General features: G+C 39.2%; 1 protein-coding gene and 1 long non-coding RNA gene across 2 annotated transcripts; both read right to left on the bottom strand.

Annotated features, from left to right (window-relative positions):
- Nucleotides 1–7882: 7882 nt before the first annotated feature.
- LOC133796727 (uncharacterized) lies at nucleotides 7883–19914 on the bottom strand. Its single transcript, XR_009875532.1, has 2 exons — nucleotides 19561–19914; nucleotides 7883–8374 (listed from the first exon to the last, which is right to left on the bottom strand). It is a non-coding gene; the product is annotated as an uncharacterized LOC133796727 (long non-coding RNA).
- Nucleotides 19915–20463: 549 nt separating this feature from the next.
- LOC133796718 (uncharacterized) lies at nucleotides 20464–23136 on the bottom strand. The gene is made up of 2 exons (XM_062234366.1): nucleotides 22667–23136; nucleotides 20464–20900 (listed from the first exon to the last, which is right to left on the bottom strand). The coding sequence occupies exons 1-2, from the start codon at nucleotides 22919–22921 to the stop codon at nucleotides 20634–20636; spliced, it is 522 nt and encodes a 173-aa protein (XP_062090350.1). The 5' UTR covers nucleotides 22922–23136; the 3' UTR covers nucleotides 20464–20633.
- Between the last annotated feature and the right edge of the window lie 182 nt (nucleotides 23137–23318).

The following is a 23318-nucleotide window of genomic DNA, read 5'->3' as shown; positions in this document are numbered from 1 at the left end:
ATGAGATTGTACGTCTCCTTGGGGCACCAGAGTCGATAGTATTGGGTTGAAACCCTCTATTTATTTTCCCAAGTTCTGGAAAGAGTCATTGAGGGTGATGAGTATAATGGTGGGATCTTGAATTATTGGTTACAACCTAAAGGAACAACTCAAACTTTAAGCATTTTACTTTGAATATGTAAGTTTTTGGGGCATTGAGGCAAGTACGGTCCCTTGAATGGATTGTCATGATGATGAATAACGGTCGACGGCTAGAGTGACTCTGGATAAGATATTGTGAGATCGAAAATGAGAGTTACCCATTCCAGGGAATGAAATGAGAGGCAGTAAGTATTCTTGTTCAGAATCGGTCCGGAGGACCAATAAAGTTATTAAGGATTGTTAGGGCGGGAGTGTCTGCTTTATTGAAAAGACATAAGAGTTCGCAAATTAAAATATGGGAATGTGGGGTTCCACGATAGAAGACCTTGTGCCTCTTTTGAGTGTGGTTAATGAAAAGATAAGATAATTTGGAAAGAAATAGAATATTTGACTCTAGGTTTATTAGACTTTTGAGATCCTAACAAGGATTAAGCTAGAGGCCTATAGATTAGCCTTACCCCAGCATGGGTAGAGGTTCATAAGGTACTACTGGTGCCAACGCTAAGGAAAGAGGTGTCGAGTACTACCCTTGTTTGGGTGAAGAGACCCTGGAATTTTAGTAGGACTTATTATGTAAGGAAAAGCCAGTGGAAATCCTCAATAGAAGAGATAAAGTCTTACGGAATAATACTATCACTTTAGTGAGGGTGTTACAAAGAAATAGCAAGTTAAAGGACTTGACTCTGAAGTTAGAGTCAGATTTGAAGGATCAGTACCCCGAGATGTTTGAATAAATTTCAAGGACGAAATTTCGATAAGGAAGGGATAGTTGTAACGTCCCAAATTCGCTAGTAATAAGGCTTAGTGTCTTGATTACTGTGCTAGGAGGACATAATCAGATTTTTATGTGTTAATTGTGATTATACTTATGTGATTAGGTGAATTATATGAGTTATATCATTATATGATAGCTTGTGCATGTTTAGGTGTATTAAATGTGCTTATAGGCCCGATTCTGTTAAAAGGACATTTTCGTAATTTATGTCCCGTTGAGGGTATCTTTGTCTTGTATATGCTTTATGAGTAAGACCACAGTATTATGTGGATATATTTGATATGTGTGGCCCAAGGCGATCCTAGTGAGTAGTGTAAAGGAAAAGTCACAGCAATGATTTATACCTGGCTCGGGATGAGCCAAGGGGTATTTCGATGATTTTCCGTATGTTTGGAATTATTGGGATATTGTTGAGGAAAATATTTGTATTTAGAAGATTAGTGGATTAATTGGGAACTTAGGGTATCAATTGGGGTATCAAAACTAAATCCTTAAGGAATTCAGAGGTAAGACCCCTATTCTTGGCATTTCAATGAAGTTCTTGGAGTGTTGAATCTTTTTGGATTATGAATTGTTAATTGTTTTAGTTTTGAGTATTCTGAAGTGTGGGGTAGGTTTTCCTAGTTATTTGGGGTATAATTATGGTCGAAACTATGTTAGAACTCTAGTTGAATCAATTTTGAGTCTGGTTTTAGAGTTAGGAAGTCGTAGAAATCGCAGAGATTAATTAGGGAAGAACACTTTGAGTTTCTGGCAACCTAGTACGACCGTTCTAGTGTCCCAGAAACCAGAGAATTTTGTTGGGATTAGGGTACCGAGCCTAGGGGCGTGATCACGCTGGGCTAGGGAGTGACCGCTCTAGTACCCTAGAAAGCCCAAACTTTCTGCAGCCACATCCTAGCATAGTCGCGCTAGGTTGCCAGAAACTCAAAGTGTTCTTCCCCAATTAATCCCTGCGACTTCAGCGACTTCCCAGCTCAAAAACCAGACTCAAAATTGATTCAACCAGAGTTCTAACATAGTTTCGACCATAATTCTATCCCCAAATCACTAGCAAAACCTACCACACACTTCAGAATACTCAAAACTAAAACAATTAACAATTCATAATCCAAAAGCATTCAACACTCCAAGAACATCATTGAAATGCCAAGAACAAGGGACTTACCTCTGAAATCCTTATGAAAATTTGAATCCATTAGCTGATACAATCCTAGCAGCCTCCAATTCCCAGCCACAAGCATCCAAATCCCACCAAAGATGACTTCTAGGCTTAGAATTCAAGAACCTCTCTACAAAAGCATCAAGAGAGAAAACCTTCTTTTTCTAGAAAATGAGAGAACTTATAGAACAAGGCTAATCCCCTCAACACTTATCTTAATCATTCCAAGGGTCCCAAAAGACTAAAACGCCCCTTCCTTAAAAGTCTCTTTTGAAGCCCGTCAAGGGCACATAGGTCATTTGACACCACTTTCTCGCCAAACCTCAATTGATACCCTAAGTTCCCAATTAATCCATTAATCTTTTAAATACAAATATTTTCCTCAAAACTATCCCAATAATTCCCAACATACGCAAAATTATCGAAATACCCCTTGGCTCATCCCGAGCCGGGTATAAATCTCTGTTGTGACTTCTCCTTTAAACTGCTCACTAGGATCGCCTCGGGCCACACATCTCAAATATATCCACATAACACTATGGTTGTACTCATAAAGCATATATAATACAAATATACCCTCAACGGGTCATAAATTACAAAAATATCCTTTTAACAGAATCGGGCCTATAAGAACATTTAATACACCTAAACACGCATAATGTAACAACCCAAAATTCACTAATAAGGTTTAAGGGCATTGATTAGTGTACCGGGAGGGCATAATTGGTTTATATGTGATTTAAATGATTGTAATGCATGATTCTGTGACAAGCATGCTTATGCAACTATATGTTATAATTGTGGAGACCACATTATTATGTTGATATATTTGCAGCATGCAACTTGAGGCGATCCTAGGGAGCCAGTTAGCGGGAAAGTCACCACGGGACCCAATACTTGACTCGGGGCGAGTCAAGGGGTATTTTAGGTATTAGATATTTATTTGGGTTATCGGGTTATGAAAATAAATAATTGGAGATATATTTGAAGTTAGAGAGTTTAGGAGGAAATATTGGGGAAATTTACCATTTTTCCATCGGGGACGTTTTTGGTACCCCGAGTCTTGGGATTAACTTAATTAACTAAGGATAGATGATAAAACAAAACCAAGGAAATCAATAGAACCACCTAAACCGACCCTTCCCTCTTCTTTCAGCTCACTCAAATCTCTCTTTCTCTCTCAAGGAAACCATGGAAACCAAAGGAAGATTCAGCTAGAAACTCAAGATTTTGAGCTGGAATTTTGGGGAATATCTCAGTAGAAAAGTGAAGGTTCAGACAATAATTTAGGTAAGCATTGAATTATGATTTTAGCTGTCTAAATTCTGTAGTTTTGGCTGGGTATTAAGTGTTCTTGGGTTCTTTATATTAAAGATGGAATTGAGGCTAAGGACTTGGGAACTAGCCCAGCAACAACTTGGTGGACTTGTTCTTCAGTAGAGGTAAGTCTCTAATTATGGTTTAGCACTTGAATTCTAGGAATTGTTGGTTGTTCTAGGTATTTTTTGAGCTTTGGGGTTTCAAGGATTGAAATGTGATTTTGATGAGTTTTTAAGCTTGTTTTCCTATGGGTTTTGTGGCTGGGAGTATATTAGAACTATTGTGATAATTAAAGTATGATATTTGGGATGGTTTTGGGTTAAATTGAGTGAGGTTTGGCTGTTAGAAATGGTGATTTTTCTGGGTTCGAAGGGGTCAGGCCGCGGCTCTGTTCTTGGTGAGTTGCAGCCCTCTAGAACTAGTGGGAGCTAAAGAAAAAGGGTGGGTCGTGACATGGGGAGTGCTGGGTTGCAGCCTATGTCTGTTGTTTGAGGAGGCTGGGCCTCTGGATGGAGGCGGGCCACGGCACAGAGGGCTTAGGGTCATGGCTCTTAAGGGAAATTTTGGCTTTGAGGAGGTTTTAGGTGTGGGGACCTAACCTAGAGTGCTCGGGATTGATTCCACAACTGTGTTTAGTGGAACCGAAAACCTTTATTCAATTATTATTGATGGAATTCCTTATCTTGACTGTGACTAGGTGTACGCTAGGGCTCGGGAAAGGGATCATGCTCAAGGGTCATTCCTTGTAATCAAAGCGTTCCGAGTTAAAGGTAAGAAAACTGCACCCGGTTGTGAGTTATGATGGGACTAAGGGTTACCTATACCTGAATTCATTATTGTATGATGGTATTATACCATGTGAATATAAAACAAATGGTCTAAGAGTGTCGGAGTTAATGTTGGCGCACAGGGCGCGGCTCAGCCACTAGTAGCTGAGGACAGCTTAATATTCACTGAGCTCGGTTTAAGCGGACCGGAGTCAGTGGGGTTAACAGAGGGTACAACCTAAGGGCATCGACCCTGATTATTATATGACTTAGTTGTTAATGTTGATTTGATGAGTTTGGGTATGCCTAATGTTTGACTATGTGAATACTATGTATGATTCAGTCTACGGTTATGTTTTATAAGTTATCTGGTTATTGTCATTCATCATGTTGTGATAATATGGTTTCCTTGCTAGGCCTTGGCTCACGGGTGCTACGTGGTGTAGGTAAAGGCAAGGGTAAGCTTAATCAGCCTTGATTTGGAGAGCTCTAGAGGCAGAATGTACATTGTCAGCTGCTCGGCCGCCACAGTCGAGGGATGGACAGGAACAGGAGAACTTTAAATGTTTGTTTTGCCTTTAGAGTGGCCAATGGTTGTATATATCCGGAAATTTTGTAAACTGTCCTTAATTACTTTTGGGATCCCATGTATAAAACGTTTATTTAAATGAAATGTATCTTTTGTGACCAAAACCTTTTAAACCTTGTTCATTAATTGTTAGTGATACGTTTTCAACTAAACGACTTGATTAGCAAGTCTGGTACCTTTTAAACACACAGTGTAATGGTCTTGGCTACCCAGGGCGTTAGACATAAGTTGTCATATAATGATATAACTCATATAATTCACCTAATCGCACAAGTATAATCACAATTTACACATAAAAATCGATTATGCCCTCCTAGCACAGTAATCAAGACACTAAGCCTTATTACTAGCAAATTTGGGATGTTATAATTAGCATTTAGGTATTTTTCTCTTTTGAAGATGGAGAGCTCTCTTTGTAAAAATATGCCGCCCATTTTCTCTATCTCAATCCTCCATTTCTTGGTACCTACTCTTATTTATATTGAAGAGTCAGGGTTACAATTGGGTGTGGGCTTAAGCTATTGGGCTTGACCCAAAAATTATACAAAGTTACAATTGACTAGGCCCTAGGCATGATCTGGTCTGATGGGTGGTAATACTCCAAAAATGGGTATAACAGTTGTCCCCCAAGTCAATCTTCATGTTTACATAAGGCTAACTTATCATGTGAACTCTCTTCAAGTTTCTCTTCACAAGGACCAGACCTTTAGGCTGACCTTGGATGTATCATTACTTGACTTTTCCAATCTTTTAATAGCACTTCTGGTGTGTATATCCTCACAAGTTTTCAAGTAGAGCATTTGAGATGCTTCAGACCTGAGCGTAGAAAATAGTGACAGTAAAAAGATCTGAGCTGCTCGAAGATCTGAGCCAAATCTTATGCTCGAATAACCAAGTTACACAATGAGCGAAATTCATCCTGCTTGATTCCTAGGTCCTCCAAGAACCCAGCTGGATGGATGCTCCAGGTTCCAATTTCAACCAAGCAAGATGAATGCTTCATGTTCCTAGGACCTCAAGGAACCAAGCAAGAAGAATGATCCATGTTCCTAGGACCTCAAAGAACCAAGCAAGATGAATGATACAAGTTCTGAGTAACTCCGAGACTAAGCAAGATAACTGCTCTAGGTTCCTAAGACCTCAAGTAATTGAGAAAGATGAATGCTCCAAGTTCCAAGGTCCTCCAAGATTGAGCAAGATAATTGCTCCAGGTTTCTAGGACCCCAAGGAACCGAGCAAGATGATTGTTCCAAGTTTTGAGGTCCTTTGGGATCGAGCAATATGAATACTCTAGGTTCCTAGGACCTCAAGGAACCAAGAAAGATGAATGTTGTAGGTTCCAAGGTCCTCTAGGTCCGAGAAAGATAACTGCTCTAGGTTCATAGGACCTCAAGGAACCAATCAAGATGAATGTTACAGGGACCTACGACCTCAAAGAACCAAACAAGATTGATGTTGCAGGTTCCTAGGTCCTCCAGGTCGAGGAACTTGTTCCTGAGTCTAGGTGAATTAGGGCGTGTATACCCAAGTTTAGGCAACTTAGGACTTGTGCCTGTGTTTAGGCGACTTGGGGCTTCTCAGAAGCTTAGTGACACTAGGTTTACTCTAAGGTGTTCCATATAGCATCCTCTTATTGAGTTCCCTTGGTCTCGAGGTCCTCCAAACTTGAGATTTTCCAGGTCTGAGGTCCTTCGAGGCCGATGTCCTCCAGGGTTGAGGTCCTCCAAGAACAAGGTCCTCCAGGGTTGAGGTCCTCCAAGGTCGAGGTTCTCTAGTTCTGAGGTCTTCTAGGCCCGAGGTCCTTCTAGCCTGAGGTCCTCCAGGTATGAGGTCCTCCAGGCCCGAGGTTCTCTAGGGTCAAGGAACTCTAGGTTCGAGGTCCTCCAGGTCTTAGGTCCTCCAGGTTTGAGGTCCTCCAGGGCTGAGGAACTCAAGGTCCTAGGTCCTACAGGAACCCAGCTACAAGAATGTTCCAAAGCAACTCCTCTTTTCAGGAATTCCCAAGCAATGCTAGACATGTGGATCTGCTAGCTACTGTAGTGATGTGTCTAAAATATTTCCAAACAGAAATGGTTGGGATAGCTCATTGCAAGGGTGAATTTCAATGACAGCAACGTCTCTTTCCTTGTGTTCAGCTCTCAATGAAAGCACCAAAATGTTGACTCTTTTTTTTTTTATTAACTCATCTAACACAAAGAATAATATTGAGAAGATTTTTGAGAGCTAAATAAAGTATATGAGATGTATCCAGTGCCCTAAAAGAATGGATATAGAGAGAATTTTACAGTGGTTCAGCCCCAAAAAGATGGCCTACATCCACTTAGTCACTGTCATTGATCTTGCAAGCCATGGATTACATTTGTATTTAGTTTTTAGCTATTTGACTATTTTGAAGACAAATAGCTCTCTCTGTACAAAGCTCTCGCCCCTTTTCTCTTTTTCAATCCCTCATTTCTTGGTCCCTACTCTTCTTATTTATATTGATGAGTTAGATTTACGTTTAAGTGAGGGCTTAAGCTATTGGATTTGGCCCAAAAATTATACAAAGTTACAATTGACTAGGCCCTACGCATGATCTGGGCTAATGCGTAGCGATACTCCAAAAATGGGTATAATAGTTATTGTGTGGGTTGCTTTAAATGATTGTAATTTGTTAAATAAGTTGCTTATGGTTTGTTTGATATGTTGATAATGTTGCATAAGGGTTTCTTAAGTAATTGTTAAGGTCGTTATATAAGTTGCTTAAAATAAGTGTGAGTTATCGAATATATTGCTTAAGGGTTGTTGAATAGGTTGCTTCATTTGTTGCTTATTAGTTGTTTAGGTAGGCGTAGATGTTGTTGTGTAGGTTGCTTCGAATGATTGTGATTTCTTAAATAGGTTGCTTAAGGGTTGTTTGATATGTTGATTAGGTTGCTTAAGAAATTATAAAATTTGTTACATAAGTTGCTTAAAATTAGTGTGAGTTGTACGTTGATTTAAGTGTTGCTTATGAGTTGCTCATTAAGTTGCTTTTAAATTATCAAAGAAATACATTAAATTATAACAAAATTGAAAAATAAAACTTTAACAACAAATTATAAAGAAAAAAAAACATGAACTATATGAAAAGTTATGTGGAGCTCATATGCACAGTCAATAAGCCTTTGTCTTGCCAATAATATGGTAAACAACAACAAATTTTAAAAACCCTTTCCCTTTGTCTTCTTGGGTAATGCTTTGCTAACTATCTAATAACGACAATGATACTCTCACTCCCACTCGTATCCACATTTCTTTAGCAATTTATTAGTGATCTTCGATTTAACTTTAAAATATATTGAAAAAATACCATTATCATACTATGCATAATTCAACTTATCACTTGAGCTCAAATCAATGCCAACCCAAATCTAAAGTGGGTTGGAGTGTTGCAACTCTCTAAGCAGCATATTATGGATAAGCTAGTTTTGAATTGTACAATCAAGTTTAGCCAGAAACTGCCCAAAACACGAATCAACAAAATCGAAAATTTGTTTCTCTAAAAGTTGCTTGTGCCAACTTTTAATGAATGAATGTTTGATCGAGCAAGTAATTTTTGATGAACAACGATTATTGGGAGGAATGATGAACTTCAAACCCTACCAAAAAAAAAAAAAAAAAAGAACACGCCAAATTAACAACAAAATACAACTACAAAACACAAGTAAATAAATTTAGTCACACTCACCAATCCATGTATCAACTTGTTAAGCAACCCTAGAAACTGTAATGACCCAAAATTTCTAATAAGGCTTAGGGCCTTGATTAGTGTGCTGAGAGGGCATAATTGGTTTATATGTATATTTAATTGGTTAAATGCATGATTATGTGGCATGCATGATTAACATGATTATATGAATATGTGATATGCATGTTTACGAGTATTAGATATGCATGTGGGCCATTTATAGCTTCTAAGAGCATATTTGTAATTTTGGCCCGTTAAGGGCATAAATATGTTTATATAAGATATATTGTTGAGTCAACATTATTATGTTGATATATTTGCAGTATATGGCTTGAGACGGTCCTAGTGAGTGGTTTAGCGAAATAGTCACAGCGGGGTTTAATACCCGGCTCGGGGGGAGCCTGGGGTATTTTTGGGAAGTTAGAGGATATTTTGGGATTTATTAGATATGGAATAAATATTTGATGATTGATTGGACAGGACTGTGTTAATTGGTTAATAGTAGGAACAGTTGAGGAATTAACAGGAACTAGGAGCGGAATGACCATTTTACCCTTTAGTACCCTTAGAAGATTAATAGGCTTAAGGGGCAGAATAGTCTTTTGTTAAGAAAATGATATACTCAGAAAAACACTTAGGATTAGCCAGAAAGTGGTGGAAACTTTTAGCTCTCTCTCACGTACTGTCTCTCTCTCACTCTTCCTCTCTTTACACTTTGAAGCTAAGGAAAAAGGGCAGAAGAACTTAAGCTTGAGGTTGGAATTTTTGGAAGCGAATTGAATGGGAAAGGTTGAGCTGAAAATGGGAAACTTGAGGGTTTAAGCTCAAGAGTAGGAGGCAGAAAGCTTGTGGGAATTTTACAAGTAATTGAGGTAAGTTCTTGTCCCTAGTTGTGTTAAGAAATTCTACTTATTTGGGTTGAATTAGACTGGGTTTCTAGGTAATTAATTGTTGTTGAATTGAGGTGTTAGCTTCAGTATTATTGCTGTGGTTTTGGTGTTTAAATTGGGTGATTAAAAGTCTTAAACTTATAGCTAAGCTTGGTTTGGGTTGAGAGGATTGTTATGATTGAAATTCTGGGAATTTTCCTGGGAAGAGGGAGGAGGAAACCCAGAGATTCTGGGTGCGAGGCGGGCACGCCGCGACCCAGCTCAGGGGCACCGCGACCTGCATGCCTAGAACGTCCTGGGTGGCTTTCTATTTTGAGGGCGCGCCGCGACCTTAGGAGGCAAGTCACGGCTCGCCTCCCCTTTGAGGCTTGGGGGCAAGTTGCGGCCCTTAGGGCCAGGTCGCTGCCCTCCTAGGGGATTTCGCTTAAGAATGAGTTCTAGTTTCGGTAAGGCTCGAGGGTTTGAACCTAGGCGCTCGGGACAATTTCTACTACCCGGTTTAGTAGAAATCGAGGTCTTAGAGGCTAGTTTTTATCTCCTAAGTATTTATTTGGAATAGAAATTGATGGTTACCCATTGGCCAATGTGACTAGGTTTATCGCCAAGGCTCAGGACTGAGGATCGTGCTCGGGACCATTTTGTATCCTCCGCTCAGAATTCAAGGTAAGAAAATTGCACCCCTGTGTGGTTGTGAACGAGACTGATATTCCCAATTGTTGATTACTTGTACTATGTGTTTATGAGATTGATGCGATACACAAGAATGACTGGCCTAAGGGAGTCGGAGCTGACTTTAAGCGAACTGAGCGCAGCCCGGCCTAAGCGAGCCGGGCCTAGATAGATCAACAGGGGGCTTGGCCTAAGTGTGCCAACCCTGGTTATTTGAGAACTTGAGATTATGTATTTATCATTGATTATTTGATTATTCGTATTCTGTTTTATGTTTGGATGAGATAAGCTTGATTGAATGCTCTTATTGCTACATATGTTTGCTATTTCTGGTTTTCTTGCTGGGCTTTGGCTCACGGGTACTACGTGATGCATGTAAAGGCAAAGGGAAGCTGGACTAACCATGAGTTGGAGAGCTTTGGGGGCGGAGTGTACATAGTCAGCTGCTCGACCGACACGACCGAGGGAAAGTGTAGGGACAGAGGCCTAAAATTGGTATTTTGCCATTAAAGTGGTTGTTGTTTGTATTAAAACTATCGAGGATTGTAACTATCACTTGTACCTTGTTTGTTTTTTGGGATCCCATGTCTTAAACATCCGTTTTAATGAAAATTAATTGTTTATGTTCAAAATCTTTTAACCCTAATCTGATGGTTGACCTTAGGATCACGTCTTTAATCAAATGACTTGATTAACAAGTCTTGCAATATTTCAACTACATAGTGTAACAGTCTTGGTTATCCAAGGCGTTACAACTTGGTATCAGAGCAGTCTAGGTTTAAGGGTTCCTGAAGACTGACTGGGCATGTACACTCACCACTAAAGACAAGCTCGACTCAAGGTTTGGTAACTGTATATATGTGATTACATGTTTAAACGCCTGAATGAAATATAAATGTTCTAATTTGTGTGATTAATAGGGAGCATGAGATACTGATAGGGCTTGGCTCTTGACTGCTATGTGATTATAACGAGGCGTGCTTATTAGCATTGTTGTTGCATGTGAATGAATATTTGAATGATTGTTTTCATCTTGATTGCTTGAGGTTGGTTGAGTTTCTATGGTGAACTATGGAAGGATAGTTAACCTGTCATCATTTCCTGACCGTTGAGTCGTTGATTGTAGATAAGCTTGGATAGCTATGCGTCCAAGGCAATCTATATGACTAGCCGACACAGGGTCTGAGGCTAGAGATGATGATCAAGGCCAGAACCCTCCGCCAGTCCCTGAGAACTGGCAGCAGATACTTGCAGACAGGCAAGTCCGATTATAGATGCAGGAAGAGCAGATTTGCCTCTTGAGATAACAGGCTCCGTCAGGGAGTGTTACACCTATTATGCCACCTGTTGTGGCCCCAGTATTATAAACACCTGAGGTTGGGAGCAAGTGGGAGCCATTGTATTAGCGGTTCAGGAGACAACATCCTCCAATCTTTGAGGGAGGACTAGATCCACTAAATGCTAAACAATGGATGAGTATGATCACTTCTATTATGGATTTCATAAGGGTGGAAGGTAATGACAGGGTGGCCTATGCCACCTATATGCTCAGAGAGGATGCTTGTATTTGGTGGGAGGTGGCATCACAGACCAAGGATATTTCTACTTTGAGTTGGGTTGGGTTCAGAGATATGTTCAACCAGAAGTATTACAATGTTGCCATCAGGGCTACGAATGTAAATGAATTCACAGGGCTGGTTCAAGGCAGCATGATAGTTACAGAATATTCCCTAAAGTTTGATAGGTTGGTAAAGTTTGCATCAGACTTGGTGTTTACAGATGCGACCAGATAGCACAGGTTTGTTCGAGGGCTCAATGCTATGATAGCCCGGGACGTGAGGATTATGTCAGTACCTGGGCAGATGACTTATGCCCAGGATGTTAAGAAGGCTCTGACCGCTGAAGAGGCAAAAAACAAGATCTGGAGGGAGAACATTACGAGACGGGATGTTTGCAGGGCAGTGCCTCCATCCACAGGTTTTGGTAGGGGGAGGCCCCAGTGATCTGAAGAGGAAGACCCTTGACACTTTGACCACTGCTAGTCTTGATAGGAGGGGTCGGGGTGCTCAGGGTGGCTGCTAGGGAGGCGGTGAGACATGGAGGAGTTACCCATAATGTACGAGGTTCAGGAAGCGCCATTTGGGCGAATGTCGGGAAAAGGCTTACTATTTGTGTGGGGTGGTGGGACACCTCAAGAAAAACTGCCCAACAGCGAAGAAGGAGGAACCAGGGAAGGTGGACAACTTGACTCCAGCTCAAGTGTTCACCTTGATGCAGGCAGAGGCCGAGGCTAGTCCCTCGGCAATGATAGGTTAGCTTTCTAGCGATGGCTCCTCTTATACTGTATTGATTGACTCTTGTGCTACACATTCGTTTGATCTAGTAAAGTGATTGATAGATTATGTAGACCTAGTGAGTATTATACTGTGGGGTTTGGGACTATACTGCCTACAGGGGAACTGGTAGTTTCTAGGAGATGAATTAGAGCACTTCCAGAATGGTAGATAGTAGGGAACTATCAGTACATTTGATCGAGTTGGGTATGGATGAATTTGATATGATCTTGGGGATGGATTGGTTGGTCAGATATGGGGCTACTATAGACAACAGAAAGAAGATGGTGACTTTCGAGCCCGAGGGAGAGGATCCCTTTGTTTTTGTGGGTGTTGTGCATGGACCCCGCATACCCATGATATCAGCATTGAGGGCTAGGGACCTATTGCAGGGAGGTTGTATAGGTTTTCTAGCTAGTGTGGTGGATACCACCAGGGTTATGTCAGTAGGGCCGGGAGAGACCAAATTAGTACGTGAGTTTTTGGATGTGTTTCCTGAGGATTTACAAGGGTTGTTGTCGTACAGGGAGATTCAGTTTGTCATTGAGTTAGTGTTGGGAACAGAGCCAGTGTCAAGGGCACCATATGGGATGGCTTTGGTGGAACTGAAAGAATTGAAGACACAGTTATAAGTGCTTCTTGATTTGGGATTTATCCGGCCTAGTTTCTTGCCATGGGGTGCTCCAGTTTTGTTTGTGAAGAAGGAGGACGGGACTCTGAGGATGTGTATAGACTACAGGGAGTTGAACAAGTTGACTATTAAGAACCCCTTACCAAGGATCAATGACCTGTTCCATCAGCTGCAGGGAAAGATGGTATTCTCGAAAATTGATCTTCAATCTGGTTATCACCAGTTGAGGATCAAGGATGAGGATATACCAAAGACGACCTTCCAATCGAGGTATGGGCATCATGAGTTCCTGGTCATGTCGTTTGGTTTGACCATTGCCCCAGGAACATTCATGGACCTGATGAACAGGGTGTTCAAGGACTTCTTAGATCAGTTTGTGATTGTCTTCATCGACGACATTTTGGTTTACTCTAGTTCAGAGGTAGAGCATGAGCAGCATCTCCGACAGATCTTACAGAGATTGATAAAGCACCAGTTGTATGCCAATTTTAAGAAGTGTGAATATTGGCTACCAGAAGTGATATTTCTTGGACATATTGTTGGTGAGGATAGGATTAAGGTAGAGGCAGTGAGAGACTGGCCGAGGCCAAGGAACGCCTCAGAGGTTAGGAGCTTCCTTGATTTAGCAGGTTATTACAAACAGTTTTTGGAAAGGTTCTCCAAGATTGCTACACCGATGACAGAAGTGACACGAAAGAATCCAAAGTTCATCTGGTCAGACAAGTGTGAGAATATCTTCTAGGAATTGAAGTAATAGCTAATTACTGCTCCAGTGTTGAGTCTTCCTTCGGAGGGAGGGAAATTTGTGGTATACTGTGATGCATCGAGGTTGGGATTACGGTGCGTGCTGATGCAGAATGATAAGGTTATTGCTTATGCGTCACGACAGCTGAAGGAGTATGAGCAGTAGTACCCTACCCATGACCTAGAGTTGGCAGCGGCGGTATTCACACTGAAAGTTTAGCGACATTATCTGTATGGGGAGAAGTGCGAGATATACACCGATCATAAGAGCTTGAAGTATTTCTTCACCCAGAAGGATATGAATATGAGGCAGAGACGTTGGCTGGAGCTGGTAAAGAACTATGATTGTGACATCCTTTACCACCCAGGGAAAGCCAACGTAGTGGCAGATGCGTTGAGCCGGAAGGTCCCGGGACAGATGTTTAGCTCTGCACAGATATCGAGAGAGTTGGCAGAGAAAATGTCCACATCAAGGATAGAGCTAGTTGTGGGCCGACTGGCCAATATCACTTTACAGTCGACCCTTATGGAGAGGGTAAGATGGTTGATTCATCGTTTCAGGAGGCTAGAGGGAATGTCTTAGCTAGAGTGGCTAAGGACTATTCCATTTCAGAGATTGGTTTGCTACGGCATAAGGGTTGGATTTGTATCCCGACTGATATGGGTATTAGACGAGAGATATTAGATGAGTCCCACACTACACTGTACTCACTCCATCCAGGCACCACAAAGATGTATAAGGATTTACGGACGTTATATTAGTGGCCTGGGATGAAGAAGGATGTAGTGGAGTACGTAGCCAAGTGTTTGATCTGCCGGCAGGTGAAGGCTGAGCATCAGTGACCAGCGGGGTTGCTACAACCTTTGGGTATTCTTGAGTGGAAATGGGAAAATATTACCATGGATTTTTTGGGAGGTTTACCCAGGACAATGGGGCTGCATGACTCGATGTGGGTGATAGTAGACAAATGCATAAAGTCATCTCACTTTCTATCGGTGAAGACGATCTATACTGTGGATCAGTATGCGGAGCTGTACATGAGGGAGATTGTCTCTTTCCATGGGGTTCCCAAGTATATAGTATCAGATTGGGATCCTATATTTACCTCCAAGTTTTGGGGTAGTTTGTAGAAGGCTATGGGGACTCAGCTGAAGTTCAGCACGACCTTTCATCCTCATACTGATAGACAGTCTGGGAGGACAATTCAGGTCTTGGAGGACATGCTCAGGGCGTGTGTGATAGACTTTGAGGGGTCTTGAAGTAAGTATCTCCTGTTGATTGAGTTTTCATACAACAACGGTTATCAATGAATGATTAGAGTAGCTCCGTATGAGATGTTATATGGAAGGAGTTGTAGATCGCCCATTCATTGGAATGAGATGGGTGAGAGGAAGTATTTGGGACCGGACATGGTTCAGAAGACTAATGAGGCTTTTGAGAAGATCAGAGCTCGAATGCTCACTTCACAGAGCAGACAAAAGAGCTACGTTGATCCTAAGTGTAGGGACGTGGAGTTCCAGGTAGGGGACCACGTCTTTTTACGGGTCTCACCACTGTGAGGGGTGAGAAGTTTCAGAAAAAAGGGCAAGATGAGCCCTAGATTCATGGGACCATTTGAGATCCTGGAGAGGATCCGACAGGTGGCCTACAGATTGGCTCTACAACCGTCGTTGTCAGGAGTTCATGACGCATTCCACATTTGTATGCTTCGGAAGTACGTCTCAGATACGACTCATGTGTTGAAGTATGAAGACTTGGAGTTGCAGACAGATTTGTCATATGAGGGGCGACTAGTTCATGTGCTAGACGGGAAAGACAAGGTTCTACGAAACAAGACAATTCCTCTAGTCAAAGTATTGCAGAGGAATAGCAAGGTCGAGAAAGTGACCTGGAAGCTTGAGTCATCGATGCAGGGTCAGTATCCCGAATTATTCAGTTAAATTTCCAGGACGAAATTCTCAGTGGGAGGGGATAGTTGTAATGACCCAAAATTTCTAATAAGGCTTAGGGCCTTAATTAGTATGTCGAGATGACATAATTGGTTTATATGTGTGTTTAATTGGTTAAATGCATGATTACGTGGCATGCAGGATTAACATGATTATATGAATATGTGATATGCATGTTTACGAGTATTAGATATGCATGTGGATTTATTAGATATGGAATAAATATTTGGTGACTGATTGGACATGACGGGGTTAATTGGTTAATAGTAGGAACACTTGTGGAATTAGCAGGAACTGGGAGCAGAATGACCATTTTACCCTTTAGTACCCTTAGAAGATTAATAGGCTTAAGGGGCAAAATAATCTTTTGTTAAGCAAAGGATATACTCAGAAAAACACTTAGGATTAGCCAGAAAGTGGTAGAAACTTTTAGCTCTCCCTCATCTCTCTTCCTCACGTACTCTCGCTCTCTCACTCTTCCTCTCTTTACACTTTGAAGCTAAGGAAAAAGGGTAGAAGAACTTAAGCTTGAGGCTGGAATTTTTGGAAGGGAATTGAATGGGAAAGGCTGAGCTGAAGCTGGGAAACTTGGGGGTTTAAGCTCAAGAGTAGGAGGCAGAAAGCTTGTGGGAATTCTACAAGCAATTGAGGTAAGTTCTTGTCCCTAGTTGTGTAAAGAAATTCTACTTATTTGGGTTGAATTCGACTGGGTTTCTAGGTAATTAATTTTTGTTGAATTAGGGTGTTAGCTTCAGTATTATTGTTGTGGTTTTGATGTTTAAATTGGGTGATTAAAAGTCTTAAACTTGTAGCTAAGCTTGGTTTGGGTTGAGAGAATTGTTAGGATTGAAATGGGAATTTGGCTGGGAAGAAGGAAGAGGAAACCCAAAGATTCTGGGTGCGAGGGGGGCGCACCGCGACACAGGTCAGGGGTGTCGCGGCCCGCGTGCCTAGAACACCCTGGGTGGCTTTCTATTTTGAGGACGCGTCGCGACCTTAGGAGGCAAGTCGCGGCCCGCCTCCCCTTGAGGCTTGGGGGTTTAGACTCTGACTTGGGGGCACGCCGCGACCGTTAAGGCCAGATCGTGGCCTGCCTAGGGGATTTTGCTTAAGAATGGGTTCTAGTTTCAATAAGGCTCGGGGGTTCGAACCTAGGCACTTGGGACAATTTCTACTGCCCGGTTTAGTAGAAATCGAGGTCCTGGAGGCTATTTTTTGTCTCCCAAGTATTTATTTGGAATAAAAATTGATGGTTACCCATTGACCAATGTGACTAGGTGTATCGCCAAGGCTCAGGATTGAGGATCGTGCTCAGAACCATTTTGTATCCTCCACTCAGAATTCAAGGTAAGAAAACTGCACCCCTCTGTGGTTGTGAATGGGACTGAGATTCCCATTTATTGATTACTTGTACTATGTGTTTGTAAGATTGATGTGATACACAAGAATGATTGGCCTAAGGGAGCCGAGGCTGACTGTAAGCGAACTAAGTGCAGCTCGGTAAGCGAGCCGGGCCTAGCAAGATCAACAGGGGGCTCAGCCTAAGTGTGCCGACCCTGATTATATGAGAACTTGAGATTATGTGTTTATCATTGATTAGTTGCTTATTCGTATTCTGTTTTACGTTTGAATGAGATAAGCTTGATTGAATGTTCTTATTGCTACATATGTTTGTTATTTCTGGTTTTCTTGCTGGGCATTGGCTCACGGGTGCTACGTGGTGCAGGTAAAGGCAAAGGGAAGCTGGACCAACTATGAGTTGAAGAGCTCTGGGGGCGGAGTGTACATAGTCAGCTGCTCGACCGCCACAGCCGAGGGAAAGTATAGGGACAGAGGCCTAAAATTTGTATTTTTCCATTAGAATGACTGTTGTTTGTATTAAAACTGTTGAGGATTGTAACTATCACTTGTACCCTGCTTTTTTTTTTGGGATCCCATGTCTTAAACATCTGTTTTTATGAAAATTAACTATTTATGTTCAAAATCTTTTAACCCTAATCTGATGGCTGACCTTAGGATCACGTTTTTAATCAAATGACTTTATTAGCAAGTCTAGCACTATTTTAACTACACAGTGTAACGGTCTTAGTTATCCAAGGCATTACAGAAACCGATAAGCAACCCATAATACTAATCAACAACATATAAACAGCACATTAAGAAACTATTGATACTCCTTAGCAACCCATAAAACTACTAAGCAACCTCCTATAACAATCTTAAAACTATACAACAATCAATTAAACAACTCTTGAAACTCATATGCAACTATAATACTAATAAGCAACATATAAAACAACATATTAAGAAACTCAGGAAAGTCTAAAGCAACATTATACAACACGTAAAACAACCCATGGACCTCATAAGTAACACATAAAACAACCCTAAAGACTATATAGCAACCCTTAAAACTACATAGGAGCCCTTGATAGCAACTCTTAAGACTATAACAACTCTCTAACAATTATTAAAACTCTATAACAACCCTTAAAACTATTTAACAATCCTCTTTAGAAACCCATTAAGCAATTTAAGTGAAAATAGATAATAAACAACTAACCTAATAAGCCTAGTATATAAAAATTAGTATATGCAATCTCACTAAGGAGGGTTTACCTTAAAAGATTTATATATAAAAAAATACAAACATATTGATTGTTGTCTAGTAAAGACTAAGGATTCTCCTAGTCTCCAAAATTTAGTCGAGATCACAAAAGTAAAAATAACTCGACTATGGCTTATAAGCACACTGCTACACCTTATAATAGATAAAAATTTACTTACACTGCGATTGAAGAAAGTGAACATGTATAATTCTACCATCCACAATTGGAAGTACACACTTTTTCACTTTTCATAAAAATTCAAAGGTGATGTTCCTCATGGGAGAGACACTAACTCTAAAAATAAAGAAAGAAAATAAAGAGATCCATATTTATGAATAAGGGGTTCTCACAATACAACTAGAAAACTAGCATAGTTATAACCTCATAAAAAAGATGTATGATTAGCATAAGCTATTAATTAATATTACTAGCTGCGACAATAATGAGTAAAGAAATATGATAGATGAGAGTTTGATATATAAAACAAATGTAATGGCTGCAACAAAACAATAGAATTTATATTAATATAAATATGTATACAAATAATATCGTTAGATAGATGACATATTTGTGAAACATATATATAAATACATCAAGCATAGAATATATGTATGTGTACACAACAATTTATTTGAAAAATGAGAAGCTTCAAGACTATTTATTAATCTATTAAAGGAACGTAGAGGTGGGGTACTGCTAGTATTGGAATATCAAGTTGAGAACAACTGCATTTCATATCAATTACATTATTTATGTATAGAACCCAACTTCACCTTAATATTTGCTTGTATCACTCTTGAACTTAGAAATAGAAGCAACAATTAGCATTTGACAGCTCAGATATCAATTACATTCAAATATATTATTTAATGCAAAGAGAAAGGAAAGTCAACAGAAGCAAATTCGTAAAATCAAATGAGCAGTTTTGGGCTTTCTGAATTAAAATGACTTGATTCTTCAACCCACCATAGAAGATGTGAAGAGCTAACATTGAATAATAAATATAAAGAGCTATAACTTGCATAAAAGTGTAGAGAAGTTGCTTCATTACTATTGCTATTTCGAGGACAACCAAAGAAAGAAAGTGAAACTGGATGTTTAGAAACTGGAACCAATAATATGTAAAAATGTAAACAGGTCCCATTGGATAGCTAGAAGATAAGTAAATAAACACACAATACCAGATTGCTAGAAGATAACAAATAGGAAAATTATTATAGAAAAATTGAAACTCAGAATATAGAAGAAAGATAACAGGACTCCATCCATACCATTCATTTTAGGCTTGGAGCTTCTGTAGGAGACAAAGGGTCGAATCTAAGAGGGCATGGTCGGCTGGGCAGACTTCTGTGCTTTGACTGAGTGTTTGAGTATGATGGAGAGAAGGGGATGGGAGTGGGTAGGTGGGGAGTGGATGTGGTTATCAAAGAGAAGAACAGAGAAAGGGGCTTTGAAAGTTTGGCGAGGAAAGGAGAAGGAGAGAAGAAACACTAAAGATGAATTGAAATAATTAATTTTAACATAAAAATATATATATAAAAATGAAAAACCAAAAATAGAAAGAAAAAAAAAGTGTATAACCCCACGTAATGGGTGATTTCCCTAAATCAAAATTGTACATTTCTACTAAATTTAGTAAGGAAAAAAAATTGATAAATATATTTAAAATATATATTTATAAATTTTTTAAATAAAAAATAATATGTACCAAAATTGGTGAGAAGATACAATTTCAAACTAATTTGTCATGTTTACAAGTACTAAAAAATGGTACTAATTAACCAATGAGTACTATGTTGTTTGACAAACAATAATAAATTACTAAGATCAAAAACAAACATTAGAAAGATTAATCCAATTAATTTAATAATTGAATTATTCTTTCTAATGTATTCTATAAAATCTTTACAAATACACACGAAAATAAATTATTCAAAATAATCTCTAAAAATAACATGAAACTTTGTTCAGAACATGACTTTTATAAAAAAAAACAATATATAAATATTATTAAAGTTCTATAACATGTATAATTTAATTTTTTTCTCTCTTTTTGAATATACTTATATAGTTCTAAATTTTGTAAATTACACTATTTAACTATATATATATATATATATATATATATATATTCAAAAGAATGATTTTATCCTTTTTTGTTTGGATCCAAAAAAGAATAAGAATTTAATTTTTTTTCTATCCTAAAAAAAGAGATTAAAGAATTTAGATACAAAAATCCAGAACACCAAATGACTCTGTTGTTCTTCTTGCTACAAATATGCTGTATGTTAAGTATGAAACATAATTTAACGAGACATAAAACTCAGTATTGGATACAAACTGTTCATTTTGGTCCTTCATCATCGGACTCCACTTCTTCATCTGAAGATTCTTTCTTATTCTTTTCCCCATCTGCATTTGTCACCCTCTTCTTCTCCCTTTTCCTTTGCTTTTTCTTCTGACGTTTCAAACGCTTCTTTGCTGTTCGTTCTTCAGCAGCTTTCAATCTTTCCTCCCTTCGCATATTGAATTCAGCTTCTTCTTTCCTTCGCTGGTAATCTACATCCATCCGGGCAAGCCTGTCTTGCTCTTTCCGTCTCATTTGTCGATACTGTAGCAAGCAGGAGAAAAGAAGAACTGTGGATAAGGAATTTATATTTTAATAGAAATATACATTCAAACCAAAGTATCTTAATAACAATAGTCATTGATGAAAAGCTTTCTTAACCTTAAACTGAAAAATAATCATTGATGAAAAGTTCCAAAAGATAGTAAATGTTCGCAGAAGTTAAACATATTGTACTACAACTATTAAAGTTTCGATTTTTTCCAAGACATAACCTAATAACATGTTAAAAGGTTTAATGTGCTATTACAATTTTGTGAAAAAAGCTCCCCGAATTTGAGCAGGTACTTTTTGTTTAGGAAAGGAATATTCATTAGCAATTTAGCTCATAGAGCTAACTGCCTAATGTGTACATATCAATTTGAAGATTGTGATCATTCATAATGCCAACCAATCGTTCATAGCACAGCCAACAACTATACCGCAGATTTTTTTTCCATGAATAAGCAACCTTGATTGGCAGACACTTGATTTGTCAAACACAAGTTCGTGAGTACCATACTTCTCTATTAGTCTCGTCAGCCAACACCAATTATTTGCAAGCTGGTGTGCACATGCCATTCCTAGGTCCATTGCAAGACCAAGAAGAAACGTAGCACGAAGTGCCGCTGGCCTTCATATAACAGAAAAATTTACTAAAATCCTGATATGATACTGTATCAGTAGTGCAACATACATTTACTTTCCTTCAATAGCTTTATCCAAACTAACCAACGAGGGATAGCTCAAATAGTCAAACATGTGGTTTGCTCCTATGAGGTATTAGATTCAAGGGAATCTCTTCTTTTGTACCTACATAGCAATTGCTATAGTTTTTTGGTTCCCAAATATTGAAAGATTAGGCAAGGAGCCTAGTTCCAAAAAAGAAACAGTCTTATTAAAACTACTGAACTACAGCCAATCACTATGATGTTGGACTTCGGATAAACATTCATCAAATACATCAACAAGAATACCAAATCTACCACTAATTCTCCTATCCCCAAATTGACTCAGAAGAGTATCTTCATAGAAGATATGTGTGATCTAACATAAGCTTTCTCAGCATATAATCAGCCTTATTTCATTGTGGACTGGTATTCGCTTCTAATTCTGGTAGGGACTGTAATAGACTATAAGTAAACAAAATATATTCCAACAGTCTAAGGCAAGCCACTTCTGGAGTATTGACAGAATACATTCATTGTTATAGCATTTCATTGCCATCTAAGGGGTCGGATCAAAAATCCATAAATCTTATGAAGAAAATTGTTATTATCTGTCTAATATGATAGTGGTGCGATTGCTAAGTGCATTTTGAGTCGAAGTTATGACCTGAGGTCCTAACTCCTTTTCCAACCTGGTATTTTTCCCCTGATTAATTGAGTTACAGAATGAAAGAAGCCCATTATATGATAATCAAACGTTTTTAGTGGAGCCAATCATTATTGCAACCATGACAACTCTGGAAGCCAATAGATAATTATCTATTCTGCATTCTCGATAGATAACACACATATACACAACTCAAAGACATAATAAATCAATATCCTATTTGAAACCCAAAATAGTGGCACAATGCTTCACAATTACAAAACTATATCTCGGAAAATTCAAAATCCAAGCACCGCAACAAGTAATGCATTCCCAAATCATTGTACCCAAAATCCGAAATCAGTATAAATAGAACTACCCTACATGCATTTAAATTTAAGAAGGCTGATCAGTCCATGGTTTCGGAACAGTAGAAATACAATTTCAGAAATTAGTACCTGATGAAAGTCGCCGGAGCCAGAACCAGCTGAGCTACCAGAGGTGTTGCTAACGCGAACGGGAACATTCTCGATGATTCGGCGGAGCTTAATCTCTATGTCTTCCTCCTCTTCCTTGAACACGGGAGGATTATACTCGACAAGGGCCATAGATCCAGACGTTGACGGTGGCTTCGGAGGAAGAGCAAGAGCTCTCTTCTCCGGCGCCGCCATGAGCTGCAAGCCCCTATCTTTAGGTCCACCCGTCGTCGACATATGGATCTTTCAAAACCCTAAATTTTGAATCGAATTTGAGCACTTACAGTTTGAGTTCAATATCGCAGAATATTATATTTCGAATGGAAGTGTAGTTTTCGAAGGAGAGGAATTTAGCGCCACTGACATAAATTCGAACAAGCCGTTCCTACGCCACCTTTATTTGCAAGCATACTTTGGTCCATTCTCATTACTTTTTTTTCTTCCTATTATTAAGAATATTTGCTTGTATTATTCATTTATTTATTTATTTTTGTAGAGATAGAGACTAAGTTTTTTTTTTTTTTTTTTTGAAACTTTTATTTTATTATTATTTTAAGGTGAAACAAGTTACAAAAGTAATCAAACACCATTTTTCATTTTATTTTAAGGTGGAATAAGGTACTCTATCCCAAAA

Source organism: Humulus lupulus, chromosome 1 (genome assembly GCF_963169125.1).
Source record: "Humulus lupulus chromosome 1, drHumLupu1.1, whole genome shotgun sequence".
Lineage (NCBI taxonomy): Eukaryota > Viridiplantae > Streptophyta > Magnoliopsida > Rosales > Cannabaceae > Humulus > Humulus lupulus.
Note: the sequence above shows the minus strand (reverse complement) of the source record. Positions and strands in the feature narration are given on the sequence as shown.